This window comes from Myotis nattereri (genome assembly GCF_964212035.1).
Source record: "Myotis nattereri genome assembly, chromosome: 2".
Classification (NCBI taxonomy): Eukaryota; Metazoa; Chordata; class Mammalia; order Chiroptera; family Vespertilionidae; genus Myotis; species Myotis nattereri.
This window is the reverse complement of record NC_138076.1, coordinates 161,047,989-161,075,957: the sequence shown is the minus strand read 5'-3', so window position 1 is coordinate 161,075,957 and position 27,969 is coordinate 161,047,989. Positions and strand designations below refer to the sequence as shown.

Below are 27,969 nucleotides of genomic sequence, written 5' to 3'. Positions count from 1 at the left end.
CCTCCTGAGCACCAACACCCTCTGCTGAGGAACAGCAGCTGTACGTGAAACCTCGCCCCACCAGCCAGAAGAGCCACCACAGCTGTGAACAGCACCCACCAGAGGAGCTGCTGCCAACTGAAGAGCAGCTGCTACCGCAACCGCCCGAAGAGCAACCACAGACCAAGCAGTCACTGCCACCAAGGGAGCAACCACTGAACGACTCAACGTCTAGATATGTCAGTGAGATCAAACATGGGTAGACAAAGAAACCCCCAAAGGAAAGAGAAGGAGAACTCTCCAGAAAAGCAGCTAAGTAATACAGAGGCATGCAACATGACAGAAAAAGAATTCAGAATAAGGGTCCTAGAGTGCATAAACCAGATGGAGGAAAAAATCGACAACCTCTGCAAGAAGATAGAAGAAACAGATGAAAAAATCAACAATTTAAGTAAGACCCAAGAAGAAATGAAGAGTGATATAGCTGCAATGAAAAACTCTATTGAAAGTATCAACAGTAGACTAGGAGAAGCGGAGGACCGAATTAGTGAATTAGAAGACAAGGAAGCAAAACACACCCAAACTGAACTGCAATTGGAGAAAAAATTAAAAGACAGGAGGAGAGCCTAAGGGAGCTTTGGGACAACATGAAACGAAACAACATACGAATAATAGGGGTACCAGAACAACAGAAGGATGAACAAGGATTAGAAAACCTATTAGAAGAAATAATATCAGAAAACTTCCCTGAGGTGGGGAAGAAAAAAGTCACACAAGCCCAGAGAGTCCCAAACAAGGTGAACCCGAAAAGACCCACACCAAGACACATCATAATTACCATGGCAAACGTTCAGGACAAAGAGAGAATCTTACAGGCTGCAAGAGAGAGACGGAAAGTTACATACAAGGGATCTCCCATTAGATTGTCAAATGATTTCTCAACAGAAACACATCAGGCCAGAAAAGAATGGACAGAAATTTACAAAGTGATGCAAAGCAAAGGACTGAATCCAAGAATACTCTATCCAGCAAGGTTATCATTCAAACTTGAAGGGGAAATAAGAAGCTTCACAGACAAAAAAAGGCTAAGGGAGTTTATCACCACCAAGCCAGCAACGCAAGGAATGCTAAAAGGACTGGTATAAAAATAAGAAATAAAAAGCTCAGAAAGAAAACAGCCACACAAAAACAGAAATGGCTACAAACAAGTACCTTTCAATAATAACTTTAAACGTAAACGGACTAAATGCTCCAAACAAAAGACATCGAGTGGCTGAATGGATAAAAAAACATGATCCATACATCTGCTGTCTACAAGAAACCCACCTCATTAGAAGGGACTCACACAGACTGAAAGTGAAAGGATGGAAAAATATCTTTCAGGCAAATGGAAAGGAAAAGAAAGCTGGGGTAGCAATACTTATATCGGACAAAATAGACCTCAAAGTGAAGGCCATAACAAGAGATAAGGAAGGCCACTTCATAATACTAAAGGGATCAATACAACAAGAGATATAACTCTGGTAAACATATATGCACCCAATGCAGGAGCACCCAAATTCATAAAAAAACTCCTGGAAGATATCAAAGGAGAGATCGACAACAATACAATCATAGTAGGGGACTTTAATACACCACTGACAACACTGGATAAGCCCTCTAGACAAACAATCAGCAAAGATACAGCAATCCTAAATGACTCACTAGATCAGATGGACTTTATAGACATCTTCAGAACACTTCACCCCAAAGCCAGGGAATATACATTCTACTCAAATGCTCATAAGACATATTCAAAAATAGACCATATATTGGGTCACAAGCAAAGTATCCCCAAATTCAAGAAGATTGAAATCATGAAAAGCATCTTCGCAGACCATGATGGCATAATATTAGAAATAAACTACAATAAAAACAACCCAAAATACTCAAACACCTGGAAGCTGAATAGCATGCTATTAAATATTGATTGGGTTACCAATGAAATCAAAGAAGAAATTCGAAACATCCTGGAAACTAATGACAATGAAAACACAACAATCCAAAACCTATGGGACACAATGAAAGCAGTCCTGAGAGGGAAGTTTATAGCTCTACAGGCCTATCTCAAAAAACAAGAAAAAATGGTAGTAAATCAGCTAACTCTACAACTCAAAGAATTAGAAAGAGAGCAACAAGAAAACCCCAGAGTGAGCAGAAGGAAGGAGATAATAAAGATTAGAGCAGAAATAAATGACATAGAGACCAAAAAAACAATACAGAAAATCAATGAAACCAAGAGCTGGTTCTTCGAAAGGATAAACAAGATTGACAAACCTCTAGCCAGACTCACCAAGAAGCAAAGAGAGAGGACCCAAATTAACAAAATCAGAAACGATAAAGGCGAAATAACAACAGAACCCACAGAAATACAAATGATTGTTAAAAAATACTATGGACAGCTCTACTCCAACAAACTAGACACCCTGGAGGAAATGGACAAATTCCTAGAAAAATACAACATTCCAAAACTCAATCAGGAAGAATCTAAAAATCTCAACAGGCCAATAACTATGGAAGAAATTGAAGCAGTCATCATAAAGCTTCCAGCAAACAAAAGCCCAGGACCAGACGGCTTCAAAGGGGAGTTTTACCAAACATTCAAGGAAGAACTAAAACCTATCCTCCTCAGACTACTACAAAAAATTCAAGAGGAAGGAACACTTCCAAGCTCATTCTATGAAGCCAGCATCACCCTAATACCCAAACCAGGTAAAGACAACACAATGAAAGAGAATTACAGGCCAATATCCCTCATGAACATAGATGCCAAAATCCTCAACAAAATCTTAGCAAATCGGATCCAGCAGTACATCAGAAAAATCATACACCATGACCAAGTAGGATTTATCCCAGGGATGCAAGGATGGTACAATATCCGCAAATCAATAAACGTGATACATCACATAAACAAATTGAAAGAAAAAAACCACATGGTCATATCAATTGATGCAGAAAAAGCATTTGACAAAATTCAACACCCATTTTTGATAAAAGCTCTCAGCAAGGTGGGAGTAGAAGGATCATACCTCAACATAATAAAAGCCATATATGACAGGCCCACAGCCAACATCATACTCAATGGACAAAAACTAACACCATTTCCCCTAAGAACAGGAACAAGACAGGGATGCCCCCTCTCACCACTCCTGTTCAACATAGTACTGGAAGTGTTAGCCATTGCAATTCGGCAAGAAGAAGAAATAAAAGGCATCCAAATTGGAAAAGAGGAAGTAAAACTGTCCTTATTTGCAGACGACATGATATTATACATACAAAACCCTAGAGACTCCATCAAAAAGCTACTAGACTTAATACATGAATTTGGCAATGTAGCAGGATACAAAATTAACCCCAAGAAATCTGAGGCATTTCTATACACCAATAGTGAACTTTCAGAAAGAGAGATTATAAAAACAATCCCGTTTACCATCGCACCAAAAAAATTAAGCTACCTAGGAATAAACTTAACTAAAGAGGTAAAAGACCTCTACTCAGAAAACTACAGGACGTTGAAAAAAGATATAGAGGAAGACATAAACAGGTGGAAGAACATACCGTGTTCATGGATTGGTAGAATCAACATCATTAAAATGTCCATACTACCCAAAGCAATCTATAAATTCAACGCACTTCCCATTAAAATACCAACGGCATACTTCAGAGATCTAGAACGAACTCTCCAAAAATTCATCTGGAATAAAAAAAGACCCCGAATAGCTACAGCAATCCTGAAAAAGACCAAAGTAGGTGGGATCTCAATACCAGATATCAAGTTGTATTACAAAGCCACTGTTCTCAAAACTGCCTGGTACTGGCACAAGAATAGGCATATAGATCAATGGAATAGAATAGAGAGCCCAGAAATCGGCCCGAACCAATATGCTCAATTAATATTTGACAAAGGAGGCAAGAACATACAATGGAGCCAAGATAGTCTCTTCAATAAATGGTGTTGGGAAAATTGGACAGATATATGCAAGAAAATGAAACTAGACCACCAACTTACACCATACACAAAAATAAACTCAAAATGGATAAAGGACTTAAATGTACGACAGGAAACCATAAAAATTCTAGAAGAATTCAAAGGCAACAAAATCTCAGACATATGCCGAAGCAATTTCTTCACTGATACAGCTCCTAGGGCACTTGAAACTAAAGAGAAAATGAACAAATGGGACTACATCAAAATAAAAAGCTTCTGCACAGCAAAAGAAACCATCAACAAAACAACGAGAAAACCCACTGTGTGGGAAAACATATTTGCCAATGTCATATCTGATAAGGGCCTAATCTCCAAAATTTATAGGGAACTCATACAACTCAACAAAAGGAAGATAAACAATCCAATAAAAAAATGGGCAAAGGACCTAAATAGACACCTTTCAAAAGAGGACATTCAGAAAGCCAAGAGACATATGAAAACATGCTCAAAGTCACTAATCATCCGAGAGATGCAAATCAAAACAACAATGAGGTACCATCTCACACCTGTCAGACTGGCTATCATCAACAAATCCACAAACGACAAGTGCTGGAGAGGATGTGGAGAAAAAGGAACACTTGTGCACTGCTGGTGGGAATGCAGACTGGTGCAGCCACTATGGAAGACAGTATGGAGTTTCCTCAAAAAACTTCAAATGGAACTCCCATTTGACCCTGTGATCCCACTTCTAGGAATATATCCCAAGAAAACAGAAACACCAATCAGAAAGGATATATGCACCCCTATGTTCATAGCAGCACAATTCACCATAGCTAAGATCTGGAAACAGCCTAAGTGCCCATCAGTAGATGAATGGATTAGAAAACTGTGGTACATCTACACGATGGAATACTATGCTGCTCTAAAAAGGAAGGAACTCTTACCATTTGCAACATCATGGATGGAACTGGAGAGCATTATGCTAAGTGAAATAAGCCAGTCAATGAAGGAAAAATACCACATGATCTCACTCATTCATGGATAATAGAGACCATTATAAACTTTTGAACAATAATAGATACAAAGGCAGAGCTGCCTCAAACAGATTGTCAAACTGCAGCGGGAAGGCCGGGGAGGGTTGGGGGACAGGAGGTAGGGGGGTAAGAGATCAACTAAAGGACTTGTATGCATGCATATAAGCATAACCAGTGGACATAAGACATTGGGGGATAGGGGAGGCTAGGGGACTGTCTAGGGCAGGGGGATAAAAAAAAAAAAGAAAAAAAATCTATAAAGTGTCCTAAAAAATGTGTACACACTTTAACAGCTTATAGCAGTTAAATGAAAATTAAATGCATTTTAATAAACACTGCTTTTGGAATGACAAAAAAAAAAAAAAAACATATATTGCCCCTAATGTTAAGATTTTGACAGCAGCCCAGCCGGTGTGGCTCAGTGGTTGAGTATCGACCCATGAACCAGGAGGTCATGGATTGATTCCTGGTCAGGGCTCATGCCTGGGTTGCAGGCTTGATTGCCAATTGTGGCGGGAGAGGGGTGGATGAGGCAGCCAATCAATGAATCTCTCTCATCATTGATGTTTCTATCTCTCTCTCCCTCTCCCTTTCTCTCTGACTTCAATAAAAACAAATTTTAAAAAAAAAGATTTTGACAGTATTTGTTGCCAAATGATGACCTTAATACGACTGCTAAGGAACCCTTGACTTCTTCCCAAGTCTGCCCTAGCCAGCCCCTCCCAGGCCAGGTGCAAACTGAATTCTGATCCACGATCCTCTCCCCTGACAGAAGGAGAGACCTCAGTACTTCTTAACATGTATCATAGTTCACATTTCAACTCATGTCTGATGGCTTCCATTATTTTTGCTATAAAATACCAACGCATCCTATTTGAACACCGGAGGGTGCATGCAGAAGTCACACCAGCAAATACAGGTGACAAGAACACACTGTAGGGCTCTTCCTCCACTCCACCCCAGCTCCCTGTGAGTTGTCCATATGACCAATGGCGACCTGAGATAAAAGTCTGCCCATCGCAGTACAAAGCAGAGCATTTAGCACAGCCACCCCTTCAAACTGTGAAAGTATTGCTTTGGACGACCAAGAATGATGTTTACACTAAACTTTCTGACCTTTACTCCAACCCTGAGCCTCGCCCCATTCCTGAAGCTGAGGGCCCAGCCCCAGTCCCTGCCCCAACCACAGGAATTGTCTCCTCTGATCCTCCTCCGGGCCCAGGCTCACTGACCCAGACCTCAAGCAGTCGCGCCTACCAGTTCCATCCCAGTCCACCTCCTGCCACACCTGGCCTGATCCTGGCTGGACTCCACCTGGACCTACTGAGCCAAGCCCAGCCCCAGGCCCCAGACAGCTCGTGTCTGACCCTGCTTGTGAGGTACTGAGTGTCTAGACCTGCCCGTCTGGGTACAGCTGCTAGACTGAGTCCTTGGCCGCCACCACTTACTGAAGTCAAGCTGTGGAATGTCCAGCCAGACCAGCTCCACAGAGCGCTGCCTCCTGGAGGAGCAAGAGGGATCAAAAAGTCTGAGCTCACAAGCTCCATCCCCTTTTTCAGCCAATAAGCGGTTTCTTAATGTGGATGCACATAAGAATGACCTGCGGATCAATGCTCAACCACTGAGCCCTGATGGCCAGGCTGTCCACCAGATCTTAAAAGTGTATATAGAGGCCCTAACTGGGTTCAGTCACACACACAATCCAGATGGTCTCAACAACACCTTATTCTCTCAAGGCTATGTCCTTGGAACAGCTCCCACTGTGGGAACGGCAGGCAAAGTGTACATTCCAGGGATAGGGAGGGTGTGGGGGAGCTCCAATTGCCTGGGCCAATCAGCAGTCACAGCTTCTCAATGGCCTCCCCCAAAAGGTGGCTGCTAAGGAAGATGTGAAGTCAAGAGAGGGCTGGTTTGTTATTAAATTGACATATATTAGAACATATTAATATGTTAAATAAAAGACCCAGGGAAAGGGAGAGGGAGAGATTAATGATTTAAGAGAGATAAAGGATAAAAGTAAGGTTAGAATTCACACAGAGGGGAAGGAGGTTAAGGGGCCGGCTGAAAAAGGTGAAGGGATTGAGGAGTACAGATTGGTAGTTACAGAATAGTCGCAGGCATGTCGAGCACAGCATAGGGAATAAAGTCAATAATATTGTAATAACTATGTATGGTGCCAGGTAGGTACTAGAAAATCCAGGGAACACTTTGTAAAGTATATAATTATCTAACCACTATGCTGCACCCAGAAGCCAATACAAAATAATATTGAATATAAAAACTATATATAACTTTAATTAAATAAATAAAAATTAATACAAAAAATTAATTCATAGCAGCATTCTTCATAATACCCCAAAAGTGGTAACAGCCCAAATGAACACCAATTGATGAATGCATAAACAAAATATAGATCCTATACCATGGAATCTTATTTGGGCATCAGAAGGATGAAGCCTGATCTAGGCTATAAGATGGATGGACTTTGGGAACAATATGCCAAGTGAAAGAAGCAGATGCAAAGGGCCGCATAACGTATGGTTCCGTGTATATGAGATGTCCAGAACAGGCAAATCCAGAGGCCAAAAGGAGATCGATGGTGATGGAGGAGTTGGAGGAAATGGAAAGTAACTGCTGATAGGCCTAGAGTTTCTTTCTGGGGTGATGAAAATATTCTAAAATGAGTTATGACCACCCGGTGTGGCTCGGTTGGTTGGAGCATCCTCGTGTCCACCAAACCCACATCATGGAGGTTTGATTCCAGGCAGGACACCTACCCAGGGTTCAGGTTCAATCCCTAGTTGGGGCACGCACAGGAAGCAACTGATCCATGTTTCTCTCTCCCATCGATGTTTCTCTTCTCTCTCTCTCTCTCTCTCTCTCTCTCTCTCTCTCTCTTTCTCTCTCTCTTCTCTCATCAATAAAAAGTATATCCTCAGGTGAGGATTTTTTAAAATGACTTGTAGTGATAATAGCACAACACCACTGAATTGCATAATTTAAAGAGCTGGATTTTATGGTGTGTGAATTGTAAATTATATCGCAATGAAGCTGTTACATTATAAACTGAGAGGGTGAAAGCTGGCCAAAAGAAAGGCATTTTCTCAACAAACTAGTGTTTATTATCAAACCCAAGGCTTCAGTGCCCTACAAATAGAAGAAAAGAAGGGAGAAAAAGGTATAATAGAGACGGGTCGAGAGACCTGGGTCCCAGAATTAGTTCTGCCATTAACTTTGCGTTTCTTTGGGCGAGACTTTTTACTTTCTGGGCTCCAATTTCTCGTCTGTCAAATGGGGAGGTGAGGAGAGACTGGATGGGCCTTAACCAGCCTCTAAGGCAGGGGTGGGCAAACTTTTTGACTCGAGGGCCACAATGGGTTCTTAAACTGGACTCAGAAGAAGGAGCTGCGGCCGTGTTTCCCGACGTTGCCATGATAACACTGCTGCTGGTGAAGGAGCGGAGGGGAGAGCAAGAGAACCCTCCGCTCTTTCGGCTCCGCGGGCCGGATAAAACAGCCGAACAGGCCGGATCCGGCCCGCGGGCCGTAGTTTGCCCACGGCTGCTCTAAGGTCTCCTCCTCTCACATTTGTGTGATCTAAGGAGAGTGAGGTAAGAGAGGAAGCAGGTGACCCTCGGTGTCCTCACAACAGAGGGCAGTGCCCCTAGGCTTCGGGACCAGGCCAGAGACTGCCACTGAGGCAGGGAAGTCTCGGAGACCAGACTTTGGGGTCACAAGCACCTTAGCAGAAAGTCCCCCAGGTACATAAGTGGTGGCTTCTCTTTTGGCAGAAGCTTCCCTCAGAGTCTTGGGGGCAGCTTGTCACAGACAGTCCCAAAGGCTCCACACCAGCTGCACAGTGGCCAAAGGAAATTTATTTAGAGAAAAGGAAATTTTGTGAGCACAGAGTGACTTTCTGAAGGATTAGTGAAGAGAGGGGAGTAGCCACGCCAAATGGGAGACAAAAGAGGAGCTTCAGAGCCCGGCTAGGAAAGGAAGGGTGTTTCTGGTGGAGGAAAGGGCAGGTGTACAGAACTGGGACACGTGGGACAGATGCTGTCTGCCCCCATCTGGACAGAGTGAAACGCTTAGTTTATTTTAGTGAAGAATAGGGTGAGTTGGAAAAGTGGTGGGAAATGAGGTCAAGAGAGCAGTAATTCCTTAGCAAAGGTTCCTTTTCATTTTCAAAAGAGCCATTAAAGAGTTTTGTTTTGTTTTTAGAAAGGTAAAACTTTCACATGCTACAAAAGGGACTATAGGAAAAATTATCTTCCACCCTAGTCTCCCAGTCACTCAGATCCCCTCTCTGGAGGCACTAAACTTCACATCACCAACCTCTTATGAATCCCCCTGGAGATGGGGAGTATCTGTGAATGAGCAGAGAGTGAATGAACAGGTAGCGCACACACCACGCAATTAGATGCATATTCGTATGCACACATACATATTCCCCTTTCTTTACACAAATGGAAGTACATTGGACACACTATTCTGTACCTTGTTTTATTGGGTATAGCAGATAGTGCCAAAGGGTTCCAGAGTGGCTATATCAATTTACACTTCCGCCAGTAATATCTGGTTTTATGTCTCTTCTCGTTTATTCATTTATTCATTCAGATTATTATTGACTCACAGATTTTCTATTTTATTCAGTGGGTTGTAACCTAATTCCCTACTTACTTACAGTTTTATTGAGGTATAAGAATGTATAAGAATGAGTGGGTGCCCTAACCGGTTTGGCTCAGTGGATGGAGCGTCGGCCTGTGAACTGAAAGGTCCCACGTTCGATTCCGGTCAAGGGCATATACCTTGGTTGCAGGCACATTCCCAGTGGGGGGTGTGCAGGAGGCAGCTGATCGATGTTCCTCTAGCATCAATGTTTCTAACTCTCTATCCCTCTCCCTTCCTCTCTGTAAAAAATCAATAAAAAATATTAAAAAAAAAAAAAAAAAGAATGAGTGGGAAACTAAGATGGCGGCATAGGTAAACACCGGGAAATTGCTGCCTCCCACAACAACTTCAAAAATACAACGAAAGGACAGAACGCACATCATCCAGAACTACAGGAAGGCTGGCTGAGTGTAAATTCTACAACTAGAAGAAAAGAGAAAAGCACACTGAGACTCAGAGGAGCTGCAGAAGTAAAGTGCAAAGGTACGGAGGCTCGAGCGCACATGGAATGGGGCTGGTACCTGAGGACGCGGCTGTCTTTTTGAATCGGGAGGGAGTCACAAGCTCCCAACTGCTCTGAACTCCGGTTCCAGGAAGTTCCTGGGTTCTCTGGGGACCCAGGACTCATACGGGGAGAAACTGGACTGTCTGGCAGCAGGCAGAACTCTGAACTTGAGGGCGGCTTTCCCTAAGAGGTGCTTGCAGCAATTATCGGGACACTAAGACGCGTGGCCCCTTAGGGCAGGGCTGAGGACCAGCCATAGTTGCTTGCTCCGCCCTTTGGTTCCCTGAGATCCTGCCCCACCCAGGCTGTGGCAGAGGCTTTTGCATATGTATGCCCTGGCCCTTTGCAACCTGAAAATTACCTAACAAATTGCAGCTGGGCCAAGACAGACCCAGAACTTCCAAGAGAAGGCGCAGGGCCCACAGCAGCTTGCATTGCTTCACAGCTGGGCCTCATCAGGGCACCTCCAAACTCCAAAAAACGAAGGGGAATCTGCAGTACTCTTCGTAGCTCCTGCTGGGTAACCTCAGGCAGAGGCTAAATTAGCACCTCCTTAGATCCAAGAGCCAGCATACCCAGTGCTCAGAGTGGGACCATCCAGATTACAACTCCTCAGATCCATAAGGAACACACTCAGGGGGCAGACTCAGTGAGCACCAAAGCCCCACTGAAGCAAGTCTTGCTCCAGAAGGGTGTCTTCAGCACAGAAGTTCTCCCACTGCAGACACAGCTGATTCTCACTGCCAACTGGCCTGGAGGTCAATTCCTCCCAGTGATCCTACAATAATCAAAGCATAACTACAACAAGACTGTGCACAAAGCCCACAAGGGGGTGCACCAAGAGTGTCCACCTCAGGTAACTGGGGAGGCTGAGCCACTGGGCCCTACAGGACACCTAGCACACAAAATCACTCTACCAACACAGGGAAGCATAAAAAATACGGAGACAAAGAAACAGGTCACAAATGACAGAAATGGAGGAAAGCAAACGACTGGATATAGAGTTCAAAACCACGTTTATAAGGTTTTTCAAGAATTTTATGGAAACCGCCGATAAATTTAGTGAGACCCTGGAGGATATGAAAAAAGACCAACTAGAAATTAAGCATACACGGACTGAAATAAAGAATAATATACAGAGATCCAACAGCAGACAAGAGGATCCCAAGAATCAAGTCAAAGATTTGAAATACAAAGAAACAAAAAATACCCAACCGAAAAAGAAAAAGAAAAAAGATTCCAAAAATATGAAGATAGTGTAAGGAGCCTCTGGGACAACTTCAAGCGTACCAACATCAAAATTATAGGGGTACCAGAAGAAGAGAGAGGGCAAGGTATTGAAAACCTATTTGAAGAAACAATGACAGAAAACTTCCCCTACCTGGTCAAAGAAATAGACTTACAAGTCCAGGAAGCACAGAGAACCCCAAACAAAAGGAACCCAAAGAGGACCACACCAAGACACATCATAATTAAAATGCCAAGAGCAAAAGACAAAGAGAGAATCTTAAAAGCAGCAAGAGAAAGACAGTCAGTTACCTACAAGGGAGTACCCATACGACTGTCAGCTGATTTCTCAACAGAAACCATGCAGGCCAGAAGGGAATGGCAAGAACTATTCAAAGTGATGAATAGCAAGAACCTACAACCAAGATTACTTTATCCAGCAAAGCTATCATTCAGAATAGAAGGTCAGATAAAGAGCTTCACAGATAAGAAAAAGCTAAAGGAGTTTATCACCACCAAACCAGCATTATACGAAATGCTGAAAGGTATTCTTTAAGAAGAGGAAGAAGAAAAAGGAACTCTTATCATTTGCCACAGCATGGATGGAACTGGAGAGCGGATAAATACCACATGATCTCACTCATTTGTGGAATATAATGAACAACATAAGCTGATGAACAAGGACTGATCCAGAGACGGAGAGGCATTGATTGGACTGTCGGGCCTTGGAGGGAAGGTAGGGGAGGGTGGGGGTAAGGGGGAAAGATCAACCAAAGGACTTATATGCAAGCATATAGGCGTAACCAATGGACACAGACAACGGGGGGGGCGAGGGGGGGCGGTTAGGGCATGAGGGGGGGTTGGGGGCAACATGGGGACAAGGACACATATGTAATATCTTAATCAACAAAAAATATATTTTAAAAAAAATCAAATTTAAAAAACAAATAAACAAAATAAAAAATTTTTTTAAAAAAAGAATAAGTGTATATTTATGGTGTACAACTAGATGAATTTTGACCTATGTATACACCTGTGAATATATCACCCCAATCCAGATAATGAACATGTCTATTACCTATGAAAGTTCCTTGTGCCTATTTGTGAGCCATTCTTCCCTCTCCTATCCCCATCCTCAGGTAACCACTGGTCTGCTTTCTGTCATTTGCATTTTGTAGAATTTCATATAAATGGAATCCTACAGCCCTGGCTGGTTTGCTCAGTGGTTAGAGTGTTGTCCCACGGACTGAAGGGTCATGGGTTCAATTCCCAGTCAGGGGTATGTACATCGGTTGCAGGCTTCATCCCCAACCCAGGTAAGGGCATGTGTGGGAGGCAACCAATCAATGTGTCTCTCTCACATCGCTGTTTCTCTCTCTCTCCCTCCCCCTCCCTTCCTTCCACTCTCTCTAAAAACCAATGGGAAAATATCCTCAGGTTGGGGTTTTAAAAAAAATTGGGCAAAGGACCTAAATAGACACTTCTTCAAAGAGGACATACAGATGGCCAAGAGACACATGAAAAAATGCTCGAAGTCACTAATGATGCAGGGTGATGCAAATTTAACAACACCTGTCAGAATGGCTACCATCAACAAATCAATAAGCGACATGTGCTGGTGAGGATGTAGAGAAAAGGGAACCCTCGTGCACTGCTGGTGGGAATGCAGACTGGTGCAGCCACTGTGGAAAATAGTATGGAGTTTCCTCAAAAAACTAAAAATGAAACTTCCATTTGACCCAGTAATCCCACTTTGAGGAATATAATCTAAGAAGCCAGACACACCAATCAGAAGGAATATATGCAGCCCTATGTTCATAGTAGCAGTATTTACAATAGATAAGATCTGGGAACACCCTCCAAGTGCCCATCAGTGGATGAAAAAGCTGCAGTGCATTTACATAATGGAATACTATGCAGCTATAAAAAAGGGGGGATCTGTTATCCTTTGAGACAGCATGGAGAAACCTGGAGAGTATTATACTAAGCAAAATAAGAAAGACAAGTATCACATGATCTCACTCATATGTGGAATCTAATGAACAAAATAAACTGATGAACAAAATAGATCCAGAGACATGGAAGCATGGAACAGAATGATGAATCTCAAAGGTAAGGGGGAGGTGGGAAGAGATTAACCAAAGAATTTATATGTAGATATGCATAACCCATGGACACAGACAATATGAAGTAGGCCTGGAGAGGGGATGGGTATGGGGTGTAGGGCGTCATTGGGGTTTTACCCCCATTTTCATGTGGGGGACATCTATAATATTTTCAACAATAATTTTTTTAAATAGTTCCTTTTATTGCTGAGTGATAGTCCATTGTATGAATGTACCACAGATTATTTATCTATTCAGCCATCAAACAAACCAAATGATAGGCACATAGGTTGTTTCCAGTTTTTGTCTATCCTATATAATAAAAGCCTAATATGCTAAGTGTCCGGTCATTCGTTCAACCAATCAAAGCATAATATGCTAATGATATGCTAAGGCTGCTCAACTGCTCGCTATGATGTGCACTGACCATGAGGGGGCAAATGCTCTGACCAGTAGGTTAGCTTACTGCTGGGATCCAGCTAATCAGGACTGAGTGAGATGGGCCAGACATGCCCTGGAGCCCTTCTGCGGTCCCTCCCCGGCTGGCCAACCTCCCACATCCCTCCCCAACCCTGATCATGCATCGGTGGGGTCCCTTAGCCTGGCCTGAGCCCTCTCACAATCCAGGACCTCTCGGGGGATGTCAGAGAGCCAGTTTTGGCCCAATCCCGCAGGCCAGGCCGAGGGACTGCACTGGTGCACGAATTCGTGCACCAGGCCTCTAGTTACATCCTCTGAGACCACATCCATGCCCCTCCAGGATCTGGTCACAAAATTCAGGATACACGCATTGTTGCCAGGCCCCCAACCTCCCACCCACTGCCACCTTTGTCCTGAGCTGTGGGGGTCAGAGAGAATCAGGCCTTGAGGGTGAGGGAGCAGAACTCAGCAAAGAGGCCAGAGGTTTGTTCCAAATATTTTTTTAATAAATAAACAAAATCCACTAGATTGATGCATCAAACTAAGGTCAGAGGAGAGGGGAAACGAGGGAGGGAAGAGCCCCTGAGTCAACAATGCCACCTCCTCCCCAACCTTCTAGGCTAAGGCACTTTTGGGGAGACAGGTCTTTGGGGTCCTGTTATACTAGGGGAATGGGAGCGGGAGAGATTAGCCTCATCTTGAATCAGGACATCGCCGCCCTTCTCACCCTACCCCGCAACCCTATTCCTGATTTCCCCTCTCCTCTCACAGTGTTCTAAGGGGAAGTTTTGGGGGGAGAGGTCTATGCCTCTGAGGAAACAGATCCTGAAAATCCTGCTGGGACACCAGCAGCCCACTCTGCCCTCTTCATCCTGAGGCGCCATCTCTGGGGAAGGGATGGAGGGGACACACGGGCCACGCTGGGACCCAGGAGGCTATGCAGTGCCTGGCACAGGGTGCCCATCGGAGCCCAGCTCGGGGTGCCCGTCAGCAGCCAGGATGGGGTGTGCATCGGGGCTCTCCCGCCGGGGGCTGCCCCAGTTGTTCCTCAGAATGGTGCCCGTCTTTTCCTCCTTGAACTGCTGTCGGTCTTCTCGCGGGATCTTTACCGCGTGGTACTGGGGCACGGTGGCCTCGGGGTACCGCGCCCGCTTGAAGAATCCCATCTGTGAGAACACCAGGCCAGACGTGAGGAGGCTGCAGGGCTGAGGTGCCAGGGCAGATGCCCAGCACCGCCCAGCTCCTGGCTCCACCACCCCTGGGACGGAAAGAACCAAGTGCAGCAGGAAGGAGCCGGGGGAGCAGCTCCCACAGTGCCCCCGTCAGTGCTCAGTGCCCAGGTTCTCGTTTACAGCAAGAGAAAGACCAGGGGGCCCACGGAGCAAGACCACGGACATCTCCCTTGGTACCGGAGGGAGGGGTTGAAGGTGGGACATCAGGACTGCTGGCCCCAAAGGTCCCCCAGCACAAGCTTTTCAGGAGACCCACTGGCATTGCCCAGGACACAGACGAAATCTGAGGGAAAGCGTGGCTTCCTAGAGCCCCGCACACTCCGAAGTGGCTCCTCTGAAGCCATGTACATGTATAGCCTGTGTCCTCACTGGCAGCACCCCCTTAGGACAGGGCCTTCTGTCCATGAACTTGGTGACCCAGCCCTTCCCTAAATCCTGAACATGCTACACTCACACTCGGGACTGCCAGAGCCTGGGACATGCTCAGACTGCACGGTACCTCCTTGCATGTTTGTCTCTGCACTTCATGCCCAAGAAAAGGCATGCATGGCACCTCCCTGCACTCCACATGCTCACACTGCAAGACCCCACCCAGCCCTCTGTGCATGCCCCCGGCTGTGTGTACTCACTCTTAAAGCTCATCCTTACATTATCTTCCACCCCAGGTCCTAGGACTTACCCCACCCTCGTGCAATCTCATTTCTTCACCCTGAATGGTCCTGAATGCTGGGCACGCTACTAACACTCACACACACACATACACACACACACACACATATTTGTACACACGCACACACACACATGCACACAAACAAAAATTACCCCACAGTCCCTGGACCCCCAACTTCCACAGCCGAGGGCTGCACGGCCAGACGGGCCCGGTGATAGTTAGTGGGAAAAGATGAGTTCTGGCTGCTCCGACGGAAGAAGCCACACTGGGATGTCAAGGGAGGAGGGGAGCAGATGAGGGGGAGACAGGAGACTGAGGAAGGGTGGGGCTGTCTCTGCTCTGCCCCTTCTGGGGGAGCGGGGAGCCCGGATCCTGGCGCCAGTTTCATGAGGGCAGCAATCTCCCCCAAGGACGACCAGCTTCCCACAGTGGGTGCCACTCCAGAGGCCTGGTCCCCTGATGACTCCCACTGGTCAAAGGGTGAGTTTGGTCTGTGACTGGCTGGGGCTGGGATGGGAGGCTGTTCCCCACAGAGCCCGAGGACAGCACGGCTCCATACAGTCCCGCTGTGGCATGTGGGTTCGGGTATGACCTGCACCGAGTGTGCTTTGATGTGGAGCCCCAGACACAAATTTGATTCTGTCTATACTCTGTGTCTCCAAGAATGTCCACGGGGAACCTGGTATGTGGAGGCTCCAAGTTCAGCCCTAGCGGGGGCAGTTTCCTGGGATAGTTCCCCAGGCTGTTGGCCTTCATGGCCGGTTTCCTTCCCAGCCTCACCCTGCCACGCTCTAATTAAGCCAGACCACACTTCCCTGCCTCCATGGCTCCCCCACCCCCTCACCTCCCACATCCAGATCCTACTACCCCACCTTCTTCTCGCAGTGGTTCTCCACCTTCCTAATGCCACGACCCTTTCATACAGTTCCTTTAATACAGTTATGTTGTGGTGACCCCCAACCAAAACATTATTTTCGTTGCTACTTCATAACTGTAATTTTGCTACTGTAATGAATCGTAATGTAAATATCTGATATGCAGGATGTATTTTCAGGGGTCGCGACCCACAGGTTGAGAACCGCTGTAAGGCCTGGCTCCTGGGCCTGCTGCCCACAAGCCATTTCTCCTCAGAACTCCCACTGCACTTTCTCAACTGACTGCCCATCCTTGACTGCAAGGCTCCCCTCCCTCACTAGACTGTCAAATCCCTGAGGACAAGATCTGCATCTGACTTGTCTCTGAACCGTCCAGGACCTGACAGAGTCCCTGGCACAAGCATGGCAGGTGCTCGGTGCAGATTTGCTGAGTAAATGAAGTGGGTGGGTGAGGACCACGCAGGAAAGGCCACCTCCTCGCCAGGGAAGCCCAGCCCTCCCCCGCCCCCGCCCCCCCCCCCCCGCCCCATCCTCCCCAAGCCGCACCTTCCACAGGAGCAGCACCAGCAGCGCCAGCACCAGCAGCCCCGCCAGGACAGCCAGGAGGATGACCCACCAGGGGACTCCCTCTGCCACCACAGCCACGGGGTCCAAGTACACCATCACTGGGATCTGGGGAGCGAGGGGTTAATGGAGCAAGAGCTGGGCAGCAGGAGAGAAGAGCTCCTCCACCCCCACCTCCACCCCTGCCGCTCACCACTGTGGAGGCATCTCTGAGCACCAGGTTCTTGATAGAAGACTTCACGGTGATGTTGGCTCGGACAATCACTTCCAGGGACTTCACAGCTGAGTACTCCTAAGGGCGCAGGGAAGCAGGCCCTCCTCCTAAATGCCCCCGGCCCCTCACCCCCGCCCCCAGCTCCTGAAATTGTAGAATGGTGCCCAACACAGAGCGTGTTTCTACCTGTCTAGGTTTAAGAGTGTGCTGCAGCCCAGCTGGTGTGGCTCAGTGGTTGAGCACCAACCTATGAACCAGGAGGTCACAGTTCGATTCCCGGTCAGGGCATATGCCCGGGTTGCAGGCTTAATCCCCAGCGGGGGGCGTGCAGGAGGCAGCCGATCAATGATTCTCTCTCATCATTGATGTTTCTATCTCTCTCTCTCTCCCTTCCCCTCTGAAATCAATAAAAGATTTTTTTTAAAAAAAAAGAGTGTGCTGCCCGACTAGCATAGCTCAGTGATTGAGTGTTGACCTATGAACCAGGAGGTCACAGTTCAATTCCTGTTCAGGACATATGCCCGGGTTGTGGACTCCATCCTCAGGCGTGAGGAGGCAGCCAATCCATGATTCTCTCTCATCATTGGTGTTTCTAGCTCTCTCTCCCTCTTCCTTTCTCTATGAAATTAATAAAAATATATTTAAAATTTAAAAAAGAGTGTGCTGCATTTGGAAAGGGAAGAGGTAGAAGAGAAGTGAGTCCTGGAGGGGCTGCCGGGGAAGAGAGCCCAGTCCAAGCCCTAGTCACACTCTCACCTCCAGGAAGGTGCTGTTCCAGAGGCGGCCCCAGACATGCAGCACAGCCGCGCGGTCGAAGCTGTAGAGTGGGCAACTGAACAACACGCAGTTGGCGGTGCCCCGGGCACAGTCCTGGGGACCAGACGGACAGAGCTTTGAGCTGCTGAGCCTGCCCAGGGCCCAGTATCCTCACAAATGCAGTCACACAGACAGAGTCTGCCCGGAGCCTTCATCCATCCCTCCTTGAGCCTCCACATCTTGGACCCCTTTTCTCCTTGCTCCTCACCCATATCTCTATTTTCATGACCAGGCCTCAAACTTCCCTCCTCCAGGAAGTCTTCCCAGACTAACCCTAACCCAAACCTGGGCTATTTGGCTTTGAAATGCATGGGGAGCAGGGCGAAGGGCTCTTCCTTGACAGCAGCAGGCAGATTAGCTTCCCCAATTGATGTTGATGTGACCTAATGTTGGTCCCCTATTAATTGAGCACCTACTACCTGCCAGGTACTTATCTCATTTAAGCTTTACAACTATCCTGCAAGATGCATATTATCATCATCCCCATTTTTCAAATTAGAAAATTGAGGCTCAACGTGTCCAGGTGACCTACCTTAGTCCCAGAACTAGCAAACTGGTAAGTGGTGAAGCTCATATTTGAACCCAGGTCCATATTGGGCAAAACCATACTCCTACACTAAGCCCAACTCACTGACAGGAGAGGAGGCTGGAGGGACTCAGGCCCTGCTCCTTCTAGGCCTGACCCATATCCATTTGGCCTAACTTCACCTAATGGTCTACTTGCCTAAAAACATACTCAACACACTTCAGAGACAGCAGAATGGCTTGAGAGTGTTTGAATTTTGTCAATCATCTTTTATTTGGCTACTTTTTTGTTTTTTTAATATATTTTATTGATTTTTCACAGAGAGGAAGGGAGAGAGATAGAGAGTCAGAAACATCGATGAGAGAGAAACATCGATCAGCTGCCTCCTGCACATCTCCCACTGGGGATGTGCTCGCAACCCAGGCACATGCCCTTGACCGGAATCGAACCTGGGACCCTTCAGTCCGCAGGCCGACGCTCTATCCACTGAGCCAAACCGGTTTCGGCTTTATTTGGCTACTTTTAAGTAAATCAAGAACCCTCGGTCAATGTTTCTAAAAACAAGGCCTTAATTTTAAGTTAAAGAATTAATTTCAAAGTTCTGAATAAAAAAGGAGTTCTTTCGGAGGCAATTAGCCTCATGGAGAAGGTCAGACCACCCATACACAGGGAAACAGCAGTCGCCTTATCCCCAGGCGCCTTCCTTTGCCTCAGGCCTGCTCTCGGGGAGCAGGGGAGCGGAGGGCCAGGAGGCACAGGGTGTCCGTGGAGCTCCCTCCCAGACCGAGGAAGCCAGAGCTGGCCCAACTGCTGACATACCCCTGCAAACAGTCTTCCACTCCTTGCCTCCATGCCTGGCTTCACCTCCTGGCAACTGGACAAATACCCCCTTAATCGTGTTCCCCCCACACTGTCACTGCAGCACCATTCTCAAGGGGTGAGCATAGAGAATATGCCAATTTGCTCCATAAATCCACTTAAAGAACAAAACTTTGTAAAACAAGCAGGAAAAGGGGGGCAAAACTGCTCAAAAGGGATAGACTTAATGAATCCACATAATACACTATCGTTTTAATTATTAGAACTTCTTAAAACTTAAAATGCTTTGGACATTGTAAAAATCAAACAGGCTTTCTTACACAAATTGACTTTTTTGTCCTAAAAGACTTCAAAAGAACAACAAACAGATTTCAAAGGTAGCTAAAACCATCCCATCCCTATGAAATGTTATCTTTGGGCCCAGCTGGTGTGGCTCGGTGGTTGAGCATCGACCTGTGAACCAGGAGGTCACGGTTTGATTCCAGTCAGGGCACATGCCAGGGTTGGGGGGTTCGATCCCCAATGGGGGGCGTGCAGGAGGCAGCCAATCAATGATTCTCTCTCATCACTGATGTTTCTATCTCTCCCTCTTCCTTCCTCTCTGAAATCAATAAAAATATTATTTTAAAAACTAAAGTGCTATCTTTGGTATAAATGTGAGGAGCACCGAATGCACAGCCAACTGCCCCGCTCTCCAGTAAGCGCTTGGCAGGTGTGCGGGACTGTCCATCAGCCCTCAGCAGGCCAGCCTCCCTGGACACCCACCACGCTGAGTGAAGCGCCATGCCCCAGCATCCTCTGTCACACCCCCACACCCCCTTTCTGCCTGCACACATCTGCCCTGCCCTCACCAGGGTGATGTTTTTCTTCTTCTCAGCAGAGGACACTGGCCACCAGGATGTGCTAGGCTCCTGCTGCTCAGGAGGCACCTGCTGCTCCGGCTGCTCTGGCTGCTCCAGCTCTCGACGCCTCCTGTCCCTGCTGTCCACATCCTGGATGTGGGGAAAGGGGCCCGGTGAGTGTCCCTCCAAATACGGCAATCCTGAGATGGCATCTCCTCCCCACTGCCTTCCTCCTGGTCCCCCCACCCCACACACACACACACACATACATGCCCACCCTCATGACACACTTCCCGAAGTCTGACCCCCCCACACCCTGCCTCACCAGGTGGAGGATGTTGGGCCTGGGGGAGCAGAGTCCCTTCTGCCCAGGGCCCTGTCCGCCCTCCAGCTCCACCCGCATGGGGTACAGCAGCCACTTCCCGTTGGCAATCTCATGGGGCCACATGATGTTGAGGAAGGCAGAGCCAAGGGTGTTGAGTGACTGGCCCTGGTTGGAGACCTGTGGCACAGAGAATGTGAAGGGAGGGAGCTGGTTTCTGAGCGGCCCTAAATCACAGAGATGGAGGGGGTAGGGTCGAGGGGAGGGCCTCGGGAAGCACAGTTTCAACAAAGATTCAGGATCTGAGACCCCACTAGGCACCACTCTATGCCAACCCCAAACCCAGGAAAACCTGGGGAGGTCCCTGGTAGGTGTGGGAAGCCCCAGAGCAGAGCTCTGAGGAGAGACAGCAGCCCTCCCCCCATGTTCCCATCCCCCAGCTGAGGCCCCAGACAGACAAGCTTCCCGGGGCTCTCATGGCCTCCCGTCAGAGATGACCAGGAAGCGCCTGCCCACAGCTGAGGTCCAGGAGCAGGGGGAGGCCTCAAACTCGCCATACAGTGGAAGACCCCACCCTTGGGACCTGTCTCAGACACTTCTCTGTGCCAAGAAGGGAGGGCGACCATGAGGGACCAGATACCAGGACACTCACCGTGACCTCATACTTGACCTTGCTGCCCACATCCCGCTCAGACCGCATGGCACTTTCCCCCCGCACCACGCCGGAGAAGAAGAGCTGCTGGGGAATGGCCACCCTAGAGAAGAGGAGTCAAATGGGGACTGAGGAGGCCTGAGGCCCGACAGAGGGTCAGGAGGCAGAGCCCAGGCCTGGGCTTGGGAGTGGCAACGCCTGCCCCTCCAGCGCAGGTGCCCACTGGGGCCCAGCTTACCCCGTAATGGACAGTGGCAGCTCAATGAAGACATTGGCCCGGGCAGAGACGGGGTGCAGCTCCTGCTCGCTGATCCTGGTGTGTGGGCAAAGGCAGGAGTGGGCACGGGCACCACCTCAAGGGTGAGTCCCTTCTTAGGTAGACATCAATTCCACTGCCCCCAACCTTACCCACCCCAGGCCCAGCAGGCTTACGTGGACAATAGCAGCTCCACCTCCAGCTCTGTGGTCTCAATGGTGATTCCTGAGGTGCTGAGGATGAGGTAGAAGGCGATCTAGGCCAATGGTGGAGTGGGATTAGAGTCAAGGGAAGCCAGGAACTTGAGGAGGGGTCAGGGGTTAGAGGTCACTCAGATAGGGATAAGGGCAGATGTGCCAACCTGGGCATCTCTCTTCATGGGGTTCCCCAGCTCACACTCAACACGGGAGGCATTCTCATTGGACAGGCACAGGGGCTTCTCCTGGAGTGGGGAGAGGAGAGGTCAGTCTGGGTTAATGCAGACCCCCCAAGACCATGCCCCCTGCCCCGGTCCTCACCGCAGGATCCAGGGCCCGCACTCCTGAGTAGTGCAAAGAGGCAGGGAGGCTGACCAGCAGCTGGGCTTCATGGGCATCGTCCCCATCAGCCTGGGGCTGTGCTGGGTCCGAGGGAAAATTGGTGACCTTCAGCTCCAGGCCGATGAATGGCTGCCCACTCAGTGCAAACAGGGCTGTTGTCCCATCCACATCCCTAGAGGGTCAGATCCCACTCACTCTAAGATCAGAAAATCTCCCCCTGCCTCGCCCACTCCTGCCACCCTCCCCCAGTGAACGCCACTGGCCTCCACTCCCTGAGCCTCTGCTCCCACCAGTCCAAGCCTCCGTCCTCCCCATGTTCCAGAGATCCAGGATGGGAGCCAGCGGCCTTCGTTCTGATCCCAGCTCCCCCACTGACTCACCTTGGGCAGGTAACCCCTGGACCGCTCTAGGCCCCTGTTCTCCAGCTATGCAGCGGGACTAGTAATAATTCCTACCTCACAGGGTTGGGAAGGACTGCTAGTCCTTGCACGGTAGCTCCTGTGCCCCATCACTGACCCTCATCTGCTGTCTTCTGAATCATCAGCAGGTCTCCCCCAGCCTTCCAGCCTCCCGCTGCAGGCTCAGCCCCTCCCTCCGCCTGGCCCTCCTGAAGGAGCTTCCTCCCGTTCCTTGAACTCTTGCCTGCCCACCCCCCCTGCCCCCTTGCCCCCTCACATGGGCAGAGGCTGGAACTCCGTGTCGCTGACGCGGGCACAGAAGCGGGCGTGGACCAGCTGCAGATTGCTCTGACAGATCTTATCTTCGCCACAGCCTTGCTTCAGGAAGTGGACCTGGGGAGAGATTTTTTCTTCTTTTGTTTTGTTTTCTTGTATTTGTTTTATTGATTTTAGAGAGAGGAAGATGAGAGAGAGAGAGAGAGAGAGAGGTTGCCTCCTGCAGGTGCCCCAACCAGGCATCAAATCGGCAACCTGGGTATATGCCCTGACCAGGAATTGAACCCGCCTTTGAGTACCAGATGACGCTCCAGCCAACTGAGCACATTGGCCAGGGCTGGGAAGAGAGTTGAGGAGAGGGTCATTCCTAGGGGACAAGAAAGGGTGCAAATGTGTCACCAAGGCATATGGTGGGGTCGAGTGTCACAGGATTACACAACCTGGGTTCAACTCCCAGATCTGCTGCTTGCTGCCTGTGTGGTATTGAGCTGGTCAGCTAACCACGCTGAGCTGTGCCCTCTCAGGACAACGATGGGCGTACTGTGATGCTGCAGTAGACACTAGCAGGCTGGTCCACTGCAAGGACCTCTCTCCCCAGCCTTCCTTGCAGGTACTGAGTTCCAGATTCGGAAGGTGACGAGAACGTGAAGAGTGCCACTTCCAGGCTGTCCAGGAGAACCACACGAGGAGCTGTGTGCTCGCCCTCCCGGCTGAGCAGGACGGAGGTGGCCTAAGGGCCTTGGGAGCCACATTTGAACATGGCAGACCCACATCAGCCGGGGCCCCTGAATGACCCGTAGAATCAAGAGCACCGCTCCCTCTGACTATGAACACATGACCCTTTGGGCCATTCTCCACCTGGAGGGCTAGTTGTTACCGCGCCTGGAGACATGAGGAGCTGCGGGGACGCACGTGAAGGAACTCGGCAAGCTATGAGCGAGTGTCACTGATGAGGGGCTATGATCACTGCTCCTCCCAGCAACTTTTTCTGGCTAAATCAGAACCCATGCTCACCTCTGCTCGGTGGGTGCTGGGCTGGTGGGCATTGAGGATGGGGGCCACTGGGGGCAGCCCCTGGCCAGGAACCTGTCGCCGAAGCCGAGGGGTCTGCAGACTATAGGACAGGGTCACCACAATGGCCCGAAGCTTGTCTTTGACATTCTCCTGGAAAGGGGAAAGATGAAATGAACACAAGAACAATCCCCAGGCCATAGCCTTGACCAAAGCCCCACCCAGATCTAGGACAAATTCTTAAACTTGGAAAGAAGTTTAGGGAGATGAAGGAGAAAAGTGGAGAGCTGAGCAAGAAGGAAGAGTGACTAGGGTGGAAAAGGGAAGAGACCCAGGATTTAGGGCTTTGAGGACCAGATGTGACAATGGACCCTGCCATCTCCATCTCCAGGGAGTACAGAACTTGGCAGGAGACAGAAGAAGGCAACAGGTGAGGAGGAGGTCAGCCCGTAAGGGAGGCTTCCCAGAAGTCCAGATCTCAGGACGAGGTGTGCGTGTGTTAGGGAAGAAGCTAAGAGGAATCCAGGAGAAGAGATCATGCCATGACCATGACCCTCAGTGGCCAAGGGGTCAGTGTCCACCTGTAACTGAAACATGGTGTCTCCGCAGACTCGGTCATGCTGGTGTTTCAGCCACACGGTGCCTGAGGCCTGGTGCTTCAGGTCATCTGGGCCACGGCTCAGGAAGGTCACACGGGGAACCTGGCCCCGGAGCCTTCGGTCTGTGTCCCCGTCTAGCACATAATTCAGGGCTTTGGCAAGTGGGGAGAGGAGAGGAGACAGTGAGCTAGGGAACTGCTTCAATCTGACCCTGTTCCCAGGGGCCCATCTCTCCACCTTGGAGTGACCCGACCAAAGAGGTGGGAGGTTGGAAGGGGACCTCACTCACCCACAATAGGGCTGTAGCTGCTGGGGGTTGCCATGTAGCTGAAACAGACTCTTATGTCCACACTGTGGGGGGCAAAGTGTAGCTGATGGGCCAAGGCCCCACCCCCACCCCGCCCACTCCAGACCCAGTCTCAGCCCCCAGTGCCAAACTAGGCAGAGAAATGGAGAAGGGAGAGGCGCCTGGAGGCCCTGAAGTCCCCACCCCTCCTCCCTCCCCTTGGATCCAGCCTCACCAGACCAAGTGGCCGCCAGCACAGTTGGGCTGTTCTAGGTCAATGGCTCGTGGAGCAATGATGACCTCGTGGGAGACGTGGAGGACAGGTCTGGCCCTGGGGAACGGGGAGTTGAGGGCACAAAGAACGTGAGAAGATTGGGCTGGGAAATGGGAGGGGGCTCTTCAGTATCAGATTTGGGGTGAGCGGGGCTTATGTCCTCAGGAAGGGAGAAGACAGGAGCTCACCTGAAGAGCACAGCAGTGTCGGCCAGGGAGCCCACCAGCAGGTCAGGGTAATGGTTCCCATCCACGTCCAGGCCGCCCGACAGAGAGTAGCCGAAGCTCTTCAGGCTCACGGCCTCGCCCTCCAGCACCTGCAGGTCCTGACTGTCAGCCAGCACCCCGCCTCCCCTCTTCCCCTGCCCTCTGTTGCTATGCCCCTTATGTCACCCTCACCCACTCCCTCATCCCAACAAGCCCCTCACCTGGGAAGGTTTCATGACAACCCCCAGGCTGCTCCCATGGTAGATAAAGACTTTCCCATCCCCATCAAAGGGAGCGCCCACTGCGATATCTGTGCGAGCAGAAAAGGCAGTCAGGCTGTGGGGCAGGGGTGACGGGGTCCAGGCCCCAACGTTCCCTCCGTCACTCAGTTCCATACCATATGTGTTCTATTTCACTCAGAAGCCACTGAGTCCCAGGCACCTTACACACTTCACAGCTCATTTTTTAAATATATATTTTATTGATCTCAGAGAAGAAGAGAGAGGGAGAGAGAGACAGAAACATCAATGATGAGAGAGAATCATTGATTGGCTGCCTCCTGCACACCCCGCACTGGGGATCGAGCCTGCAACCCAGGCATGTGCCCCGACCTGGAATCAAGCTGTGACCTTCTGGCTCATAGGTCAAGGCTCAACCGCTAAACCACACCGGCCGGGCCTCACACCTCATTTTTTAAACCTCTCAGCTACTCTCTGCAAATATTACTAGCTCAGAAACGTTAGGTAACCTGTCCAAAGTCATAAAGCTGGTAAATGATAACGTTCAGGTGTGAGCCCATGTGGCTTCTCTCCCTGAGCCCTCAAAAGACCTCCCCTTGGGGGGAAATGGGCAACATCTGCAATAGTGTCAACAACAACAAAAAGAAAGAAAGAGAAGCCCTCCCCTGACCTCTGAGGCACCTCCCTGCCCCTGCCCTTCCCCTCCCTCTCCTGAGCCCTCCAGTTCCCGTCACACCTGGGAAGCCATCGTGGTTGAGGTCCCCGAGGACAGCCAGGCTGATCCCAAACATGGAGTCGGGGGAGCCACAGAGCCGAAGCGGGGAGACCTCAGCCCAGTGACCCCCCTGGTTCATGTACACATACACGGCACCCCCCAGCTCTTCTTGGCGCTCAAAGAAGTAGGGGGCACCCACTACCAGGTCTGCCCAACTATGGAGAAAGAACGACAGTCAGTGCGGGGTCCTGCCCAGCCAGGGAAGTCAGGAGGAGATGCCAGGGGCCCCTCGGACCTTCTGGACCCAGCTCCCCCGGCTCCACCCCCGGCCGCCCACTCACCCGTCATTGTTGAGATCAGCCACGGCCAGCGAGTAGCCAAAGCCGGAGGTCAGGCGCTCCCCTGACAGCATAACTTCGGGCACCAGGCGACTGGCACTGTCTTTGCGCAGAATGACCACAGCCCCCTTGTGGTTTGCACGGGGGGCCCCTGCGACGAAGCTCAGTTCCTCTGCACGCACCAGGCTCTTCCCTGAATCGATGGAGAAACCTGGGCAGGTGTGACCTCCCAATGAGCCCAAGAGCCAGGGCGAGTCACAGTCCCCCACCTCCGCTCCTCACGGGTCTGGAGCAGAGACGGAGCCCCCTCCAAGTTATCACCGCCACAGCTGGACTGCTCCGCCCCTCCAGAGGCCTCACAGCCCCCCCCCCACCGCCCCCCACCCAGAGACTGGCGTCTGGCACAAGAAGTGCAATGAGATCAGCCTCGGGGACTGGGGAGGAGAGAGAAAGGCAATGGCTGAGAAGCCAGACACTGGGCAGGAGCTGGGGCAGCCCCACCCCTCTGATTCCCAGAGAATTCCTCTGCCCTCTGCACGCCCAGGGGGTCCCATCCTGTCCAGTGCACCTTCTGCGCCCCCACTCCCACCATCCTGGCAGGGAGCGAAGTCTTCACATGGAGGCGGGAGACAAGGGAAGTGGGGAAGAGCTTGATCCACCCCAGTATCTCCCAGGCCTCCTTTCCTCCTTCTCTGCCGTGGGATACAGATGAGACAATGAGAGGGACTTACCAACACGGCTAGACTTTTCTGCACACACACATTCACACTCACAAACCCCTATGCAGACTTTTGTCCACCATCCATCCCTGAGAAAATGTCCCCTGGAGGTCTAGCCTCCTTCCTTCCCACATGGTGTCCACCCACCTCATAGGTTCTTCTCACCCCCCACCCCTGCCCTGTAGGTCCTTCCTCTATGAAGACCCCTGTTCACAGCCCCTTAGGTTGTCCCCCATGGGGCCTCTTCTTCTTGGGCCTGGTCACTGGGCCCAGCTTGTCTCTGAAATTTGGGCCCAACCTGTATTCCCCTGGGTGTGTGTTGGGGGAGGGAGGGGAAGCCAGGCCAAGCCCCCAGGGCCCAGGAGGACGTGGGTGGGCGCTTACAAACCTAAGTAGCTATTCAGGGCCAAGTCTCCGGCTGGTCCTGGGAGCCGGTCAGCGGGGTCCAAAGTTTTATACACCAGCTGGTCGGGGTCTGAGCTATCAATGTTGGTCACAAAGAGCAACCCTGTGGGGGCCGGGGGGGGGGGGGGACAGGGAGAGACACCGGGGAAGGGACATCCAGAAGACGGGCCACGGAGTGGAGAAACAGAGCCAGACACAGGCAAGAAGGAGACGAGGAAAAGGCGGAGAAAGAACATGAGAGCGACAAAGCGGCCAAAGGGATAAGAATA

General features: G+C 49.7%; 1 protein-coding gene across 5 annotated transcripts in view; it reads right to left on the bottom strand.

Moving 5' to 3' along the window:
- Positions 1 to 14,397: 14,397 nt before the first annotated feature.
- The window catches only part of ITGA7 (integrin subunit alpha 7), a gene marked incomplete at its 5' end in the record, with an annotated part of 20,771 nt that continues 7,199 nt past the window's right edge, over positions 14,398 to 27,969 (bottom strand). For 2 of the 5 annotated variants that reach the window (XM_081084436.1, XM_081084434.1), the window contains 21 exons: positions 14,398 to 15,073; positions 17,231 to 17,356; positions 17,442 to 17,540; positions 18,219 to 18,332; positions 20,475 to 20,615; positions 20,791 to 20,967; positions 21,440 to 21,542; positions 21,678 to 21,752; positions 21,872 to 21,951; positions 22,057 to 22,137; positions 22,214 to 22,406; positions 22,910 to 23,025; positions 23,923 to 24,072; positions 24,501 to 24,670; positions 24,808 to 24,869; positions 25,040 to 25,135; positions 25,267 to 25,394; positions 25,506 to 25,594; positions 26,260 to 26,453; positions 26,580 to 26,787; positions 27,684 to 27,803. In XM_081084436.1, coding sequence (XP_080940562.1) covers positions 14,843 to 15,073; positions 17,231 to 17,356; positions 17,442 to 17,540; positions 18,219 to 18,332; positions 20,475 to 20,615; positions 20,791 to 20,967; positions 21,440 to 21,542; positions 21,678 to 21,752; positions 21,872 to 21,951; positions 22,057 to 22,137; positions 22,214 to 22,406; positions 22,910 to 23,025; positions 23,923 to 24,072; positions 24,501 to 24,670; positions 24,808 to 24,869; positions 25,040 to 25,135; positions 25,267 to 25,394; positions 25,506 to 25,594; positions 26,260 to 26,453; positions 26,580 to 26,787; positions 27,684 to 27,803 — 2,753 coding nt within the window. In that variant the 3' untranslated portion in view covers positions 14,398 to 14,842. Of the gene's footprint in view, positions 15,074 to 17,230; positions 17,357 to 17,441; positions 17,541 to 18,218; positions 18,333 to 20,474; positions 20,616 to 20,790; positions 20,968 to 21,439; positions 21,543 to 21,677; positions 21,753 to 21,871; positions 21,952 to 22,056; positions 22,138 to 22,213; positions 22,407 to 22,909; positions 23,026 to 23,922; positions 24,073 to 24,500; positions 24,671 to 24,807; positions 24,870 to 25,039; positions 25,136 to 25,266; positions 25,395 to 25,505; positions 25,621 to 26,204; positions 26,454 to 26,579; positions 26,788 to 27,683; positions 27,804 to 27,969 lie in introns of all 5 variants that reach the window. The other 3 variants (XM_081084437.1, XM_081084435.1, XM_081084438.1) reach the window with 3 other exon arrangements.